General features: G+C 47.5%; 1 protein-coding gene across 3 annotated transcripts in view; it reads left to right on the plus strand.

Annotated features, from left to right (window-relative positions):
- SPAG9 (sperm associated antigen 9) overlaps positions 1-19851 on the plus strand; it is a 125689-nt gene that overhangs the window by 15299 nt on the left and 90539 nt on the right. For all 3 annotated transcript variants that reach the window (XM_082272420.1, XM_082272422.1, XM_082272421.1), the window contains exon 2: positions 16816-16936. In XM_082272420.1, the coding sequence (XP_082128546.1) occupies positions 16816-16936 (121 nt within the window). The remainder of the gene's footprint in view (positions 1-16815; positions 16937-19851) is intronic.

Raw genomic sequence — 19851 nt, forward strand, 5'->3', positions numbered from 1 at the left:
CCCGCTGTGACTGGAAACAGCTGGTGCGAGCCTCCGGCGGCGAGAGAAGGGAATGTCTGGTGACGTAGGTCTACGTCGTCAGACGTTATCGAGCCACTGTGCCGCAGTAGCAGCACAGTGAGCAGGGGGGAAGCGGTTAAAGTAATTGCAATGAAGAACAAAACTTTTTTTTTTTAGGTTTGGATAGAGTGGAGAGGGATTAGAACCGGGCTTGACAAAGCCCAGGCGCCAGGTCGCCAAGGTGACAATTGCGTGCTAGCACCGCTCCCCCCCCCCCCCCCCCCGCGCCCGCCATGTATTTGGGGCTCCGCTTAGGTAGAGGGAAGGGAGGAGAACGGACACACATCTGCTCTCCTCCCCTTCTAGTTGCTGATCCGGAAGTGACATGAAAGATGCCACTTCCGGGTCCCCCGTTGACTGTTTCTCCAGCCATCAAGGCTAGGAAAGAATGTAATGCAGTACAATGTGCATTGAATTACATTACATTCAGGGGAGACATGCAGGGTCTTTTGGTGGTGGTTCCAAACTCCATGCAATCCTGTCTCGGAGGTCTACAGACAATTCCTTGGACTTCATGGCTTGGTTTGTGCTCTGACATGCACTGTTAACTGTGGGACCTTATATAGACAGGTGTGTGCTTTTCCAAGTCACGTCCAATCAACTGAGTTTGCCACAGGTGGACTCCAATCAAGTTGTAGAAACATCTAAAGCAGGGGTCTTCAAACTACGGCCCTCCAGTTCTGGAACTACAATTCCCATCATGTCTAGTCCGGTCTGTGAATGTCAGAGTTTTACAATGCCTCATGGGATGTGTAGTTCTGCAACAGCTGGAGGGTCGTAGTTTGATGATCCCTGATCTAAAGGATGATCAGTGGAAGCAGGATGCACCTGAACTCATTTTGGGTGTCATGGCAAAGGCTGTGATATTTGTATACATGGGGAATTTTTTTTTTATTTTTTTTTTTTTTTTTTAATTGTGCATTTTTTTTTTTTTTTTAAATAAATTTGCAAATTTATTAAAAAAAAAAATGCAAATTTATTTAAAAAAAAATGCAAAGTTTTCAAACAAACGACTTTCAAGTTGTCATTATGGGGAATTGTTTGTAGAATTTTGAGGAAAATAATGAATTTAATCCATTTTCCGACCGCCTGCGGCAGGGCGGCCCTCCTGCGCGAACCGACATACGGTCACGTGCCTGCATCTAGGGGGCAAGTGCGCGCGCCCCCGCCCCCACTCGTCAGTGGCGACTCCGATGCGCGGGGCAGGCGGCTCCGCCTGACACCCGCGATCGTTCCCCGCTGAGAGAGGACGGTCGGCTGTTGTAAACACAGCTGACCGTTCTTCTCCCTGGAATGATCACAGAGCGCCTGTGATCCTTCTATATAGGATCACAGGTCTCTATGGTCTTTTTACAAGTCACACCCCCATACAGTTAGAAACACTCCCCTAGGTACACATTTAACCCTTGATCACTTACTGTGTTAACCCCTTCCCTGCCAGTGTCATTAGTACAGTAACAGTGCATATTTTTAGCACTGATTACTATAGTAATGTCACTGGTTCCCCCCAAAAGTGTCAAAAATGTCAGTTAGGGGTCCGATCTGTCCGCCGCAATGTGGCAGTCCCGCTAAAAATCGCAGATCGCCGCCATTGCTAGTAAAAAAAATTTACATAAATCTTTCCCCTGGTTTGTAGACGCAATAACTTTGGTGCAAAAGAATCAAATTACACCTATTGTGATTTGTTTTTTTTTTTTTTTTACCAAAAATATGTAGCAGAAAACAAATTGGCCTAAATGTTAAAAAAAATTAGATTTTTTAATTTTTTTTATTAAGAATGTTATATAGCAGAATGTGAAAAATATATATATATATTTTTTTTTTCAGAATTGTCGCTCTTTTTGTTTATAGCGCAAAAAAATAAAAAACGCACAGATGATCAAATACCACCAAAAGAAAGCTCTGTTTGTGGGGAAAAAAGGACGTCAATTTTATTGCAATTGTCCATTAAAGTAACGCAGTGCCGAATCGCAAAATATCGCCTGGTCATTAAGGGGGTAAAACAGAAGTGGTTAATCCATTTTGGATGAAGGCTGTAACATAACATAAAATGTGGATAAAGCGAAGCACTGTGAATACTTTCCGGATGCGCTGTATGTGTTGGGGGACGGATGCGATGTACGTGTCCAGTGTTGGGGGGCGGATGCGATGTACGTGTCCAGTATTGGGGGGCGGATGCGCCGTACGTGTCCAGTGTTGGGGGCGGATGCGCCGTACGTGTCCAGTGTTGGGGGCGGATGCGCCGTACGTGTCCAGTGTTGGGGGGCGGATGCGCCGTACGTGTCCAGTATTGGGGGGCGGATGCGATGTACGTGTCCAGTATTGGGGGGCGGATGCGATGTACGTGTCCAGTATTGGGGGGCGGATGCGATGTACGTGTCCAGTATTGGGGGGCGGATGCGATGTACGTGTCCAGTATTGGGGGGCGGATGCGCGCTGTACGTGTCCAGTGTTGGGGGCGGATGCGCGCTGTACGTGTCCAGTGTTGGGGGCGGATGCGATGTACGTGTCCAGTGTTGGGGGGCGGATGCGATGTACGTGTCCAGTATTGGGGGGCGGATGCGCGCTGTACGTGTCCAGTGTTGGGGGCGGATGCGCGCTGTACGTGTCCAGTGTTGGGGGCGGATGCGATGTACGTGTCCAGTATTGGGGGGCGGATGCGATGTACGTGTCCAGTATTGGGGGGCGGATGCGCGCTGTACGTGTCCAGTGTTGGGGGCGGATGCGCGCTGTACGTGTCCAGTGTTGGGGGCGGATGCGATGTACGTGTCCAGTATTGGGGGGCGGATGCGATGTACGTGTCCAGTATTGGGGGGCGGATGCGCGCTGTACGTGTCCAGTATTGGGGGGCGGATGCGATGTACGTGTCCAGTATTGGGGGGCGGATGCGCGCTGTACGTGTCCAGTATTGGGGGGCGGATGCGCGCTGTACGTGTCCAGTATTGGGGGGCGGATGCGCCGTACGTGTCCAGTGTTGGGGGGCGGATGCGATGTACTTGTCCAGTATTGGGGGGCGGATGCGATGTACGTGTCCAGTATTGGGGGGCGGATGCGCCGTACGTGTCCAGTGTTGGGGGGGCGGATGCGCGCTGTACGTGTCCAGTGTTGGGGGGGCGGATGCGCGCTGTACGTGTCCAGTATTGGGGGGCGGATGCGCCGTACGTGTCCAGTGTTGGGGGGCGGATGCGATGTACTTGTCCAGTATTGGGGGGCGGATGCGATGTACGTGTCCAGTATTGGGGGGCGGATGCACCGTACGTGTCCAGTGTTGGGGGGGCGGATGCGCCGTACGTGTCCAGTGTTGGGGGGCGGGGACAGGTTCTCTTTTAATCTGACTCTCTCATTACTCGATATGATCGAAATTTTCCTGACTTTTTTTTTTTTTCATCATTTTATGAGTTTCCATCTGCAATGTGCATTAATCGCCGCCGCCGTGCGTTTGTTGTGACTGAGATGCAGACCGTTAATAAATTGGGCTATTAGCGGCGCTGTCAGTGGTTTCGCGGCGGCCATCTGTTTCTTTAAGTCTGGGAATTTCCTCCCCGGGGAGTGCGGAGTCTGGTTATTAACCCTTCCGCCGCCTGCGCAGGTTATTACAGCCACGGAGACGTGGACAGCTGTGGTCTCTGGGGGGTGCGGATATTAATAGACTCCTCGCTGAGTTTACTGGACAGGAAGTCAAGTTGTGCGCAGGGAATTGTCTTCCCCCTCAGCACCACAACTTTATTTCTCATCTTTTATAAAATTTTTCGAACTCCTGTAGGTTTGGGTGATTCAGAGCATTTTTTATTGGTGATAAAATCTGACCACCCAGGGCTGGCGGTTTTCTAGGTGGGGGGGGGGGGGGGGGATTAAAGGGAGAGTTTGCTGCTCGGAGTGTTGTGTTGGAGATTTGTTGAGCGCTGGCGATGGGAGTGGCGCAGTTTTTTCCTCTGTCGGTCTGGCGTTGTTTCCACATTCCTGTCTGCGGCCTGCTCACAGGCTGTGCTGTTGTCACCCAGCTGTGTCACCCAGGCCTATGAAGGGTCCGGAGGTGTGATGATGTCATCCCCTGGGGTGGCGGCTTTTTCTGGAATGGGTCCCAGTGACAGTCATCAATGGGACCAGAGCCAAGGACCTGGCTGCCTGTGAGCCCTGCCACATGTGTCTGCACCCTGACTGCACCATTGTGCGTGTCACTCCCTGCAATGTGCACTGCGCAGGAATGGACAGCAGCCAATCAGAAGCCATGTGTGTGCTTTTTTATTGAGTGCATTCCTATAGAAAACTTTTAATTCCCTTCTCTATAAAGCTGACCCATCATTTCTAATTCTTATCCCATATATATATATATATATATATATATATATATATATATATATATATATATATATATATATATATATATATATATATATATATATATATATATATATATATATATATATATATATATATATATATATAATATAGATTAAAACTGTCATTGTGCGTTCACCATTTAAGACCCGTGAGTGCCGCTCTCCTCCTTTTTTGGTTCATATGTGTTGCAGTCTCTGCTGTGCACCCGAGCCCATTTTTTTTTTAGCCCTGATTTGCGTGCAGTGGCAGCCATTTGAATATATATATATATGTGTGTATGTATATACAGTGGGTACAGAAAGTATTCAGACCCCCTTAAATTTTTCACTCTTTGTTATATTGCAGCCATTTGATAAAATCATTTAAGTTCATTCTTCTTCCTCATGAATGTACACATAGCACCCCATACTGACAGAAAAACACAGAATTGTTGACATTGTTGCAGATTTATTAAAAAAGAAAAACTGAAATATCACATGGTCCTAAGTATTCAGACCCTTTGCTGTGACACTCATATATTTAACTCAGGTGCTTTCCATTTCTTCTGATCATCCTTGAGATGGTTCTACACCTTCATTTGAGTCCAGCTGTGTTTGATTATACTGATTGGACTTGATTAGGAAAGCCACACACCTGTCTATATAAGACCTTCCAGATCACAATGCATGTCAGAGCAAATGAGAATCATGAGGTCAAAGGAACTGCCTGAAGAGCTCAGAGACAGAATTGTGGCAAGGCACAGATCTGGCCAAGGTTACAAAAAGATTTCTGCTGCACTTAAGGTTCCTAAGAGCACAGTGGCCTCCATAATCCTCAAATGGAAGACGTTTGGGACGACCAGAACCCTTCCTAGAGCTGGCCGTCCGGCCAAACTGAGCTATCGGGGGAGAAGAGCCTTGGTGAGAGAAGTAAAGAAGAACCCAAAGATCACTGTGGCTGAGCTCCAGAGATGCAGTCAGGAGATGGGAGAAAGTTGTAGAAAGTCAACCATCACTGCAGCCCTCCACCAGTCGGGGCTTTATGGCAGAGTGGCCAAATGGAAGCCTCTCCTCAGTGTAAGACACATGAAAGCCCGCATGGAGTTTGCTAAAAAACACCTGAAGGACTCCAAGATGGTGAGAAATAAGATTCTCTGGTCTGATGAGACCAAAATAGAACTTTTTGGCCTTAATTCTAAGCGGTATGTGTGGAGAAAACCAGGCACTGCTCATCACCTGTCCAATACAGTCCCAACAGTGAAGCATGGTGGTGGCAGCATCATGCTGTGGGGGTGTTTTTCAGCTGCAGGGACAGGACGACTGGTTGCAATCGAGGGAAAGATGAATGCGGCCAAGTACAGGGATATCCTGGACAAAAACCTTCTCCAGAGTGCTCTGGACCTCAGACTGGGCCGAAGGTTTACCTTCCAACAAGACAATGACCCTAAGCACACAGCTAAAATAACGAAGGAGTGGCTTCACAACAACTCCGTGACTGTTCTTGAATGGCCCAGCCAGAGCCCTGACTTAAACCCAATTGAGCATCTCTGGAGAGACCTAAAAATGGCTGTCCACCAACGTTTACCATCCAACCTGACAGAACTGGAGAGGATCTGCAAGAAAGAATGGCAGAGGATCCCCAAATCCAGGTGTGAAAGACTTGTTGCATCTTTCCCAAAAAGACTCCTGGCTGTATTAGATCAAAAGGGGGCTTCTACTAAATACTGAGCAAAGGGTCTGAATACTTAGGACCATGTGATATTTCAGTTTTTCTTTTTTAATAAATCTGCAACAATGTCAACAATTCTGTGTTTTTCTGTCAGTATGGGGTGCTATGTGTACATTCATGAGGAAGAAGAATGAACTTAAATGATTTTAGCAAATGGCTGCAATATAAGAAAGAGTGAAAAATTTAAGGGGGTCTGAATACTTTCCGTACCCACTGTATGTGTATGTATGTGTGTGTATGTGTGTGTGTGTATATATATATATATATATATATATATATATATATATATATATATATATATATATATATATATATATATATATATATATATATATATATATATATATATATATATATAATCTATCTTTTAACCCCTTGATCACCCGCGATGTTAACCCCTTCCCTGCCAGTGTCATTAGTACAGTAACAGTGTATTATTTTAGCACTGATTACTGTAGCAATGTCACTGGTCCCCCCCAAAAGTGTCAAAAATGTCAGTTAGGGGTCCGATCTGTCCACCGCAATGTCGCAGTCCTGCAAAAAATCGCAGATCGCCGCCATTACTAGTAAAAAAAAAAAAAAAACAATAAAAATTACAAACTTTTCCCGTAGTTAGTAGACGTGATAACTTTTGCACAAACCAATCAAAATACGCTTATTGGGTTTTTTTTTTTACCAAAAATATGTAGCAGAAGACAAATTGGCCTAAAATGTAAAATTTTAGATTTTTTAATTTTTTTTTTTTTTTTTTTTTTTGGAATGTCATATAGCAAAATGTGAAAAATATATATTTTTTCAGAATTTTCACTTTTTTTTTTATTTTTTGTTTATAGCTCAAAAAATCAAAATACGCTTATTGCGATTTTTTTTTTTTTATTTTTTTTTTTACCAAAAATATGTAGCAGAAAACAAATTGGCCTAAAATGTTAAAAATTATTTTTTTTTTGGGGGGAATTTCATATAAAAAAAATGTGAAAAATATTGCTATTTTTTTTTAAATTGTCGCTCTTTTTCTGTTTATAGCGCAAGAAGTAAAAATTGCACAGGTGATCAAATACCACCAAAAGAAATCTCTATTTGTGGGAAAAAAAAGGACATCAATTTTTTTGGGGTACAGCGTCGCACTACCGCGCAATTGTCCGTTAAAATAACACAGTGCCGAATCGCAAAATAGGGCCTGGTCATTAAGGGGGCAAATCTTTCCGGTACAGAAGTGGTTAAAGACCGCTGCACCAATACCGCGTGACAAAAAATGTTGCAACGACCGCCATTTTATTTTCCATAGTCTTTGCTAAAAAAAAAATATATAATGTTTGGTGGTTCCAAGTAATTTTCTAGCTAAAAATACAGATTTTAACATGTTAACAACAAGTGTCAGAACTGGGCTCGGCCCAGAAGTAGTTAATGATCCCAACATACAGAGATTTACATTTTAAACCTATTCACACATTCAAAGGACTGGTGGTGTCTTTTTTCAGCCTAAAGGCCTGTACTTACTTGACGGAAATCGGACGAAATATCCTCCGATTTTCTCTTGCTCAGCGTTTATAACCGTTTTTAGTTGACAGTGCATAAATGTTCATGAAATTTTTTTTTTTTTTTTTGGGACGTTTGTTCCCAGACTTCCGGGTCGTCAGCAACTTCAGATCATGCGCTGTCTTTCGTATCCGATTTTTTTTTTTTGCAGATGTACTGCATAGACATTAAATGAAAATTGGTCGTCTGGGGCCGGACAATAAAAATTTTGGTGTTTGTCCCTCCTTTTTTTTTTTTTTTTTTTTTTTCGTTGAAAATGTCGGCATCGACTGCTGAAAGTTGTGTACACACTAACCGAAAATCGTACGATTTTACCTCGGACGGGAATTTTCGGCAGATTTTCTACTAATGTGTACCCCACTTTACCAACTATGTGTAAGGCATCAAAAACACCAAAAATGCGCATGCAGAAACCCATTTGGAACGCATCTGGACTGCGTTTCTGGTGTGTAAAGCAGCCCTGAAAAACGCATCGGACCCCCAGTACAGTGAAAAAAAAAACAAGAAAGGAAATAATCTAGAAATGCATCAAAAACACACCAGAATGCATTAACCCCTTCCGCACTGCTCTACTGCGGCACAGTGGCTCGATAACGTCTGGCGACGTAGACCTACGTCACCAGACACTCCCCCCTTCTCGGCGCCGCCGGAGGCTCGCTCCCGCTGTATTCAGTCACAGCGGGAGTTGGGCCAGGGGAGGAGCGGCGGTGATCACCACTGCTCTTCCCCGATCGTCGGGGAATCGAGTCTGGAGATCCGCCCGCTTGTGTAAACACAAGCGGGCGGATCTCCTAAGTGACAGGAAGTGACAGATTGCAGAGTTCAGCATAGCTGAACCTGCGATCTGTCCCTGTGTCACTCAGTCACCTCCCCCCACACACGTTAGTAAGCACCAGGCATACATTAACCCCTCCCTCTCCAATAAAATTAACCCCTTCCCTGCCAGTGTCATTTTTACAGTAACAGTGCATATCTATAGCACTGATTACTGTAGTGATGTCACTGGTACCCCCAAAAGTGTCAAAAATGGCAGTCAAGGGTCCGATCTGTCCGATCTATCAATGTCACAGTCCCGCAAAAAAAATCGCACATCGCCGCCATTACTCGTTAAAAAAAAAAAAAAACACCAAAAATTACAAAAATCTTTCCCTTAGTTAGTAAACGCAATAACTTTTGCAATCAAAAAGGACAGATCCTGCACATGCTGATATGCAACAAGTACAAAGAGGAGTACTTCACCAGCCCATGGCGCTGTCCATGTATTCACCTCCTTTGTTTGTATGTTTTTTTTTTTTTTTTTGGCTGAAATGTCCTGGTTGCTGCTGCTCCTCTCTCACTCCACTGGGGGGGGGGCGGATCAAAACAATTCAAATCTGTAAAGAAAAGCGCACGCAACCTCGGGCAATAACGCTTTAATAAAGGACAATAAAACAGTACATTGGAATTGCACTCACACTTTTCCTTTAAGACAATCGCTTTACAGCATTCCAACAGGAGCTACTCGCTCCTCCACGGGTGTACTGCCTCTGCTGTTACTATGGAAGGGAGCAGGAAGCAAGGTGGGACCTGAGGAAGGAGGCTCAGCCTCCGAAACGCGTTGTCCATAGTAACAGCAGAGGCAGTGCACCCGTGTCTTGAATCCCCCACCTCGCAGCTCCGTACAACTTGTGGCTCCGGCTTTGGCTGAGGCTCTCCTGAGGCGCTGTAGATCACGTTGGTATAGTGTGCAGGCGCACTAGAACCGGCATCCGGTGACCAGGCAACACAGGAAGTGAAGGAGAGCGGGGATACAGCGGTGGCAGCCGCGGATGAGGAGACCGCAGAGTCACCATCTGGAGGGACGGGAGGAGCGAGTAGCTCCTGTTGGAATGCTGTAAAGCGATTGTCTTAAAGGAAAAGTGTGAGTGCAATTCCAATGTACTGTTTTATTGTCCTTTATTAAAGCGTTATTGCCCGAGGTTGCGTGCGCTTTTCTTTACAGATTTGCAATAACTTTTGCGCAAACCAATCAAAATATGCTGATTTTTTTTTTTTTTACCAAACATATGTAGCGGAAAACACATTGTCCAAAAATTTTAAAAAATTTAGATTTTTACATTTTTTTGGGGGGAATTTCATATATAAAAATGTGAAAAATATTTATTTTTCAAAATTTACGCTCTTTTTTTTTTTTTTTTTTGTTTATAGCGCAAAAAGTAAAAATCGCACAGGTGATCAAATACCACCAAAAGAAAGCTCTGTTTGTGGGGAAAAAAAGAACGTAAATTTCGTATGGGTACAGCGTCACACGTCCGCGCAATTGTCAGTTAACTTTGCACAGTGCCGAATCGCAAAAAGTGGCCTGGACGCAAAATCCTCCAGTGGTAAAGTGGTTAAAAGTGTGTAAGGCTCCGTTCACATGTAGGCGTTTTGGGGGAGTTTTTCTGCTCTAGGATCAGCTCTCAAAACGCCCAACAAGACAAATCCTATTCATTTCAATGGTCCCTGTTCACATCTGAGCGTTTTGACGCTGTGAGCAAAACGACCAACACTCAAAAAAGTACATGAGCTTCTTTTTGGGCAGATTACAGGCGTTTTCCATTGGTCTCTATTAAATCTAAAAACGCCTGCACAAAAAACGCCTGTAAAAACGCTTGTAAATCGCGGTAAACGCGCGAAAACGCTACGCTCCGGTGTGAATGTAGCCTTAAAAACACGCATGCAGAAACCCATTTGGAACGCACCTGGACTGCATTTCTGTTGTGTAAACCAACCCTCAAAAACGCATCGGACCCCCAGTACAGTAAAACAAGAAAATCTAGAAATGCATTAAAAGCGTGTTAAAAACACGCCTGTGGAACGGATCTGGGGTGCGGTTTTGTGGTGTGACCCGCCCCTGAAGAATCCGAATGATTGAAGTATTTGGGTCGGAATTGGGCGAGGATGGGGGCAACTTACCGCCAAGTACTTTTGGAGATCTGCATGCTTCTCCACGTGATGGCTGAAGACTGACTGTAGGACTACAAGTCCAAGCATGGGCTGCTGGCCCCAGGGGCTTGCTGGGAGTTGTATTCCCCAAATGGCCACCAGGTGTCCTACTGTAAAGCACCCCCACCCAAATAAAAGAACTGGGCTCCCCCCGTCACACATGCTGAGATACCTGACCTGGAATGGGAGGCGTTCTCCGATGGTTGGGGGTGCCGTCCTCCTCCTCCTCCGAGGAACGGTGGTTGGGTCGGTGTTTGTGTGTGGCCAGTGCAGGCGCAGAGCCGGGAATGGAGAGGCTGTAGGGTGGTGTGAGCAGAGGGCAGGGTGTCCCCAGATCCTGGATAAGGTCCCGGCTGTCTGGTGATGGGTCTGACAATGCTGGACGGGTTTTTGCTCACTCAGACAATATCACAAAAGGATTTTGGGGGAGGGGGGGGGGGGAGGGCAGCGAGAGCTTTTCACCAGCCGTGTCCCTGGACCTTTCTAGAGCCGTATGCAGGGGTCATCGAACGTTCACCTTCGCTGTCCAAATCCCACCGCCACTGAGCATGCCAATCCATGTGACTCAACGAGGCCTAAAAGAGAACACTGACCGCAAGAATCGTACTTATTTTTATTTTTCCGTACTTTTGTTACATCTCAGTGTTGATCTCCTGCAGCCTCTTTACAGCCACTTCCTGTCTACAGGCACTCCCAACAGTGGCTGCACTGCATTTCTTAGGGTGGGTTGCCTGATGGTGGAACAGTGGACCATGCCTGTGTCATGTGTGCTGAGGAAGCCGCCTGTAGTCTCAGAAGCACACGTGACACGGTGACAACACAAGAGAACAATTGTGAATCAGTGACAGTGTTGTCACCGTATAAAAAGAAGTGCCTGAAGCAGGACCTTCATGACGGGAATAATAGGGATTATTTTAATGAAAGCTGAAGATTTAAAAAGATGACTTTTCAAAAGGCTGGTAATTGGGTTACATCTGCTTCACCCTTTTTATACAGACTGGATGTATAAAATGATGGGCTGTGTTCTCATAAATATGAAGAGTCTCAGTGATGTCACTGGTCTCTAGTGATGGATAGGCTGCGTTCTATGAATATGAAGGGTCTCATTATGTCACTGGTCTCTAGTGATGTTCTTAGGAATACGAAGGGTCTCGTTATGTCACTGGTCTCTAGTGATGGATAGGCTGCGTTCTATGAAGGGTCTCGGTGATGTCACTGGTCTCTAGTGATGGATAGGCTACGTTCTCCTATGAAGAGTCTCGGTGATGTCACTGGTCTCTAGTTATTGGATAGGCTTCGTTCTCATGAATATGAAGGGTGCCGTGATGTCACTGGTCTCTAGTGATGGATAGGCTATGCTCTCCTATGAAGGGTCTCGTTATGTCACTTGTCTCTAGTGATGGATAGGCTACGTTCTCCTATGAAGGGTCTTGGTGATGTCACTGGTCTCTAGTGATGGATAGGCTATGTTCTCCTATGAAGGGTCTCAGTGATGTCACAGGTCTCTAGTGAATAGATAGGCTGTGTTCTTATGAATATGAAAGGTCTCGGTGATGTCACTGGTCTCTAGTGATGGATAGGCTACGTTCTATGAAGGGTCTCGGTGATGTCACTGGTCTCTAGTGATGGATAGGCTACGTTCTCCTATGAAGGGTCTCGGTGATGTCACTGGTCTCTAGTGATGGATAGGCTGCGTTCTATGAAGGGTCTCGGTGATGTCACTGGTCTCTAGTGATGGATAGGCTACGTTCTCCTATGAAGGGTCTCGGTGATGTCACTGGTCTCTAGTGATGGATAGGCTGCGTTCTATGAAGGGTCTCGGTGATGTCACTGGTCTCTAGTGATGGATAGGCTACGTTCTATGAAAGGTCTCGGTGATGTCACTGGTCTCTAGTGATGGATAGGCTATGCTCTCCTATGAAGGGTCTCGGTGATGTGACTGGTCTCTAGTGAATGGATAGGCTACGTTCTCCTCCTAGCAAGGGTCTCAGTGATGTCACTGGTCTCTAATGATCGGATAGGCTACGTTCTCCTATGAAGAGTCTTGGTGATGTCACTGGTCTCTAGTGATGGATAGGCTACGTTCTCCTATGAAGGGTCTCAGTGATGTCACAGGTCTCTAGTGAATAGATAGGCTGTGTTCTTATGAATATGAAGGGTCTCGGTGATGTCACTGGTCTCTAGTGATGGATAGGCTACGTTCTCCTATGAAGGGTCTCGGTGATGTCACTGGTCTCTAGTGATGGATAGGCCATGATTTCATGAATATGAAGGGTCTCGGTGATGTCACTGGTCTCTAGTTATTGGATAAGCTGTGTTCTCATGACTATGAAGGGTCTCGGTGATGTCACTGGTCTCTAGTGATGGATAGGCTATGTTCTCATGAATATAAATGGTCTCGGTGATGTCACTGGTCTCTAGTTATATTGTGATATGTTTTTATAACACAATTGTTTTCGGTCTCTTGTATTTGAGGTCACATGACTCATTTCTCTTTATCTCTTCATCGTAAACCATGTGTGATTCCCATCTCTCCGGGAGCCCCAGGCGTGGTGTATGACGGTCATAAGGCTGCATCTTGTGATGTTCTCACATTGTGGTGGTCATGTAATCTTTCTGTTCCTTTTTTTTTAATTTTATACATTGCAGCAAATTGTCATATTGGCAGCTGCCTGAAGGACTCCCTGTTCAAGGGGCAGCATACAAATCAAATGTTTTTTCTTATTTATTTTTTGTTCTTTTGATGTTTAAAAAAACATCTTATTTTCAGTTTAGAGTGGTTGTTAACCCTTACATATACTCAGTGAAGTGACTGGCCCCAGATGGTACACAGTTGAAATAAATCCTCCTACACAAGTTGTACCTGTTTATCTGCAGTCTTCTCTTCTCTACAGCTGTTTGCAGCATGTGGATATGGAATTCTACCCCCTGTTGTGCTTGACTAGCTTTAACATCCACAGAACGCAAGTGAATGGGGGGGCCGCACTGCCACTACCCCACAACCGCACAGAACGCATGTGGCTGTGGGGCAGAAATTCAGAATTTAGGGGGTTAAAACTGATTCTCCTTTTCATCATACTCACTGAAGAGCAAGCTAAACATGGATCGCTCGTCAAGGTGCAAGGCACGTGTAAATGAGCCCTTAGGGCAGGGGTGTCAAACTTAATTGCAGGCCGCATTAGCATGATGATTGCCCTTGAAAGGGCCGGCGGTACCTGTAAGATTAGATGTCCACAGCGCCCCCTACCCTTACATAAGATGTCAAGAGCCTCTCCACCATCAGAAAGTGAGTTCCCCCCCCACCCTCCCTTACATCACAGTGCACCCCCCCCCCCCCCCTCTTACCTTGTGGTGCTGCTGGGAAGAAGCTGTACATTTAGATGTCTGTTTTTAATTGTATTATTTTACTCTGTCCTTGGTCTCTGTGTGCTAGGAGTGAGCTGCCCCCTAGTGTACAGAGGAGGGACTGTCCCGGTATTGTGCGGAGCTGCCCCCTAGTGTACAGAGGACAGACTGTCCCGGGGTTGTGCTGAGCTGCCCCCTAGTGTACAGAGGAGGGACTGTCCCGGGGTTGTGCTGAGCTGCCCCTAGTGTACAGAGGAGGAACTGTCCTGGGGTTGTGCTGAGCTGCCCCCTAATGTACAGAGGAGGGACTGTCCCGGGGTTGTGCTGAGCTGCCCCCTAGTATACAGAGGAGGAACTGTCCCGGGGTTGTGCTGAGCTGCCCCCTAGTGTACAGAGGAGGAACTGTCCCGGGGTTGTGCTGAGCTGCCCCCTAGTGTACAGAGGAGGAACTGTCCCGGGGTTGTGCTGAGCTGCCCCCTAGTGTACAGAGGAGGGACTGTCCCGGGGTTGTGCTGAGCTGCCCCCTAGTGTACAGAGGAGGGACTGTCCCGGGGTTGTGCTGAGCTTCCCCCTAGTGTACAGAGGAGGGACTGTGACTGTCCCGGGGGATGTGCTGAGCTGCCCCCTAGTGTACAGAGGAGGGACTGTCCCGGGGTTGTGCTGAGCTGCCCCCTAGTGTACAGAGGAGGGACTGTCCCGGGGTTGTGCTGAGCTGCCCCCTAGTGTACAGAGGAGGGACTGTCCCGGGGTTGTGCTGAGCTGCCCCCTAGTGTACAGAGGAGGGACTGTCCCGGGGTTGTGCTGAGCTGCCCCCTAGTGTACAGAGGAGGGACTGTCCCGGGGTTGTGCTGAGCTGCCCCCTAGTGTACAGAGGAGGGACTGTCCCGGGGTTGTGCTGAGCTGCTCCCTAGTGTACAGAGGAGGGACTGTCCCGGGGTTGTGCTGAGCTGCCCCCTAGTGTACAGAGGAGGGACTGTCCCGGGGTTGTGCTGAGCTGCCCCCTAGTGTACAGAGGAGGGACTGTCCCGGGGTTGTCCTGAGCTGCCCCCTAGTGTACAGAGGAGGGACTGTCCCGGGGTTGTCCTGAGCTGCCCCCTAGTGTACAGAGGAGGGACTGTCCCGGGGTTGTCCTGAGCTGCCCCCTAGTGTACAGAGGAGGGACTGTCCCGGGGTTGTGCTGATCTGCCCCCTAGTGTACAGAGGAGGAACTGTCCCGGGGGATGTGCTGAGCTGCCCCATCGTGTACAGAGGTGGGACTGTCCTGGGGTTGTGCTGAGCTGCCCCCTAGTGTGCAGAGGAGGGACTGTCCCGGGGTTGTGCTGAGCTGCCCCCTAGTGTACAGAGGAGGGACTGTCCCGGGGTTGTGCTGAGCTGCCCCCTATTGTACAGAGGGACTGTCCCGGGGGTTGTGCTGAGCTGCCCCCTAGTGTACAGAGGAGGGACTGTCCCGGGGTTGTGCTGCTGCCAACTACCCCTGTTCTAACTATTCCGTATATTCCCGGGGAGGGGTGTTTTCTGTAAATTGTTTTAAAATCTATTCCTGGTGTTTCTATGTAGCCAAGCGGTCACGGGTCTGGCAGAAATTGGTTGCTTTGAATTATCTCGGTTTCAGGGTCAGTTCACACCATAGAAAACGCGTTCCGGATGCTTTTCTGCATGCGCGTTGCAGATGCGTTCCGGTGCATTTTTGATGCAGTCCTGTGTATTTTTTTTTTTTTCCCTCAATTTTCCTAACTTTAAATAAGGGGGAGTTCGTACCACATGCAGTCCAGTGCATTTTTTTTTTCTGCATAAAAAACGCATGGAAATTAGGTTATATGGTTTCCAATGGCATGCATCACACCAGTGCTTGCAGTTCCAGAAAAAAAAGTAGCACATGCTGCATTTTTCCTGCACTGAACTGTACTGCAATGTTTTAAATGCATCAAAAATGCACCGAAACGCACAAAAAAAATGCACTGGAACACGCATGTCCTTATTTAAAAGAGTTGTTAAGGCAGGAAGGTGCATACGAAGCATTAAGATAAAAAGCCTTCAGTGTGTAGCAGCCCCCCCCCCCCCCCCCCCAGCACCCACTTATACTTGCCTGAGCCCCCCTCTCTGTCCGGCGATGTCCACGAGTCACACAGTCTTCCTGGGACTCTCCCTCCTGAATGGCTGAGATACTGTCAATCAAAGTCAGTGAGCCAATCAGGGGAGAGGGGGTGGGGCCGAACGCCAGCTCTGTGTCTGAATTGATACACTGAGCTGCAGCTCGGCTTGAGTGCCCCCATAGTAAGCTGCTTGCTGTGGGGGCACTCGATAGGAGGGAGGGGCCAGGAGCAGAGAGGAGGGACCTGAGAAGAGGAGGATCTGGGCTGCTCTGTGCAAAACCAACCGCACAGAGGAGGGAAGGGTCACAAGTTTCTTATTTTAATAGAAAAAAAAATAGACTTTACAATCACAAGAAAAAAGGAGGGGGAAAACACAATGGAATGCGTCAAACATGCGCATGCAGAAAAGCATCTGGAAGGCATCCTCAATGCGTTTCTGTGGTGTGAAATGGCCCCAAGGACGCGTTTTCCAGTGCGTTTTTGATGCATTTTACAGCTATCCAGTACAGTACAGTGCTACTTTTTTTTTACTGGAACGCACCGGAACTGCAAGCACTGGTGTGAACGATGCCATTAGAAACCATATAACCCAATTTCTATGTTGTTTTTGATCCCGAAAAAAAACGCACTGGACTGCACGTGGTGTGAACTGGCCCTTAGTTCAGATTCTGTCTTTTTTTCCCTTTTCTATCTGCACTTCTAGCAAGCGGCCATCTTCTATTCATTTTTTTTTTTTTTTTAACATATTATTTTTTTTTTTCTGCAGAAATTTATAGAATTTGAAGATGTACAAGAACAGGATAAGAAGGAGCTTCAGACGCGTTTGGAAAATCTGGAGTCTCAAATCCGGCAACTGGAGCTGAAAGCAAAGAACTCCACTGATCAAAGTAAGTCTGAGGCCGGCCCCTCTCTATGGTGGGGCTGTCTGAGGCCGGCTCCTCTCTATGGTGGGGCTGTCTGAGGCCGGCTCCTCTCTATGGTGGGGCTGTCTGAGGCCGGCTCCTCTCTATGGTGGGGCTGTCTGAGGCCGGCTTTTCTCTATGGTGGGGCTGTCTGAGGCCGGCTTTTCTCTATGGTGGGGCTGTCTGAGGCCGGCTTTTCTCTATGGTGGGGCTGTCTGAGGCCGCCTCCTCTCTATGGTGGGGCTGTCTGAGGCCGCCTCCCCTCTATGGTGGGGCTGTCTGAGGCCGCCTCCTCTCTATGGTGGGGCTGTCTGAGGCCGCCTCCTCTGTATGGTGGGGCTGTCTGAGGCCGCCTCCTCTGTATGGTGGGGCTGTCTGAGGCCGCCTCCTCTGTATGGTGGGGCTGTCTGAGGCCGCCTCCTCTGTATGGTGGGGCTGTCTGAGGCCGCCTCCTCTGTATGGTGGGGCTGTCTGAGGCCGCCTCCTCTGTATGGTGGGGCTGTCTGAGGCCGCCTCCTCTGTATGGTGGGGCTGTCTGAGGCCGCCTCCTCTGTATGGTGGGGCTGTCTGAGGCCGCCTCCTCTGTATGGTGGGGCTGTCTGAGGCCGCCTCCTCTGTATGGTGGGGCTGTCTGAGGCCGCCTCCTCTGTATGGTGGGGCTGTCTGAGGCCGCCTCCTCTGTATGGTGGGGCTGTCTGAGGCCGCCTCCTCTGTATGGTGGGGCTGTCTGAGGCCGCCTCCTCTGTATGGTGGGGCTGTCTGAGGCCGCCTCCTCTGTATGGTAGGGTTGTCTGAGGCCGCCTCCTCTGTAGGGTGGGGTTGTCTGAGGCCGGCTCCTCTGTAGGGTTGTCTGAGGCCGGCTCCTCTGTAGGGTAGGGTTGTCTGAGGCCGGCTCCTCTGTAGGGTGGGGTTGTCTGAGGCCGGCTCCTCTCTATGGTGGGGTTGTCTGAGGCCGGCTCCTCTCTATGGTGGGGTTGTCTGAGTCCGGTGTTCTAAAATTTTCTCGGACCCGTGAAAAAATCGGGACCTCGTCACTTCCGGTTATGGGAGTCTCAAGTGCGCATGCGCACAAGACATTATCTTGGTTTGGTAAACTTATAACCCATAGCGGGCAGTTGAATGAGAGCAGGCGGGGCTGAGGTGGGACGGAAGACACCGCCGCGTCATCTGCAGAGCTCAATAGAGGAGGCGGGACGGAGGTGCGGCCGTGTAATAAATGCAGGACTTTAGCGACTCCTTGTTTTATTATCTTTAGTAATCATCGTATTATTTATCCTTAGGATTTCATTACATTTAGTATTTCTTATTTTGTATTATAGAAATACTAAATGTAATGAAATCCGAAGGATAAATAATACGATAATTACTAAAGATAATAAAACAAGGAGTCGCTTAAGCCCTGCATTTATTACACGGCCGCACCTCCGTCCCGCCTCCTCCGCCAGCTCTGCATATGTGCCTCCCTCCCTAATGTCTCGATGACGCGGCGGTGTCCTCCGTCCTCCGTCGCACCTCAGCCCCGCCTTCTCTCAATCAGCTGTCCGCTCTCTGTTATAATTTTTCCAAACCTCGAAAAATGTCTTCTGCGCATGCGCACGGACGACTCCTATCAGCTGTTTTGTGATGCTCTGTCACCGGAAGTGACGAGGTCCGATTTTTTTTTTTTTTTTTTTTTTTTTTTTTTTTTTTTTTTTTTTCACGGGTCCGACAAAATTTTACAACACCAGCTCCTCTCTATGGTGGGGCTGTCTGAGGCCAGCTCCTCTCTATGGTGGGCTGTCTGAGGCCGGCTCCTCTCTATGGTGGGGCTGTCTGAGGCCGGCTCCTCTCTATGGTGGGGCTGTCTGAGGCCGGCTCCTCTCTATGGTGGGGCTGTCTGAGGCCGGCTCCCCAAAAAGCGGTTAAGCATTATGAGTAAGCGACTTATTTTGTCGTGAAACGTGTCAACCTTTTACTTGTCCCATGTCCTACCAGTCTTGTATTGATACCTGTGATGAAGAATAAACATACTCGTAAATTTTGATTTCAACTATCGGTGTGCGGTCACCATTCCTTGATGATCTATGCTCAGTCTGTACAGGCTCAGGAAGTGTCTTTGAGGTTTGATAACATCTCCAAGTATAGAAGAGCTCTGCAGTATCTTTCTAGTCAGTGGCTGCTTTCTTGGAGTTTAGAATTACACCTCCCCCTCTCACTGTCCTTCTTCTTTTTTTCTTTTGATCTTTTTTTCTTATTTCATTTTTTTTTTTTTTTTCTTTTTTCTCTTTTTTTCTTTTGATCTTTTTTTCTTTTTTCTCTTTTTTTCTTTTGATCTTTTTTTCTTATTTCATTTTTTTTTCTTCTTTTTTTTTTTTTTTTCTTTTTTTGGATCAGTTTGTTTTTATGTTTAGGATTTTGTCAAGCTGAGTTATTGGGAGTTTGGATGGATGAGGTGGTGATGAGTTGTTCCGTGCACTGGATTGTCCCAGGCCTCGTTGGCCAAGTGGGACGTTAAAGAGGTTGTAAACCTCTGAAAGAAAAACTCATAAAACTCATAATGAGCTAGTATGCATCGCATACTAGCTCATTATGAAATACTTACCTTAGAACGAAGCCCTGCAGTGCCACTCACTCACCTCCCTCATGGGCCACATGTTCGGCCGCTCTTCTTCCGGGTTTGTGGCATCCGGCCATCTGATTGGCTGGAGCCGCAGTGACGTCACTCCCGCGCATGCGCGCGGAAGCCGACTTTCACAGCATGAGCGGCCGTTCCTTCAGAGCGCATGCGCCAGTGACGTCACTGGCTGCATGTAAGGTAAATATCTCCTTAACGGTACATGTTTAGGAGATATTTACAGTACCTATAGGTAAGCCATATCATAGGATCACCTATAGCAGTGATGGTGAACCTTGGCACCTCA

The sequence above is a fragment of the Pelophylax lessonae genome (genome assembly GCF_965119305.1).
Source record: "Pelophylax lessonae genome assembly, chromosome: 11".
Classification (NCBI taxonomy): domain Eukaryota; kingdom Metazoa; phylum Chordata; class Amphibia; order Anura; family Ranidae; genus Pelophylax; species Pelophylax lessonae.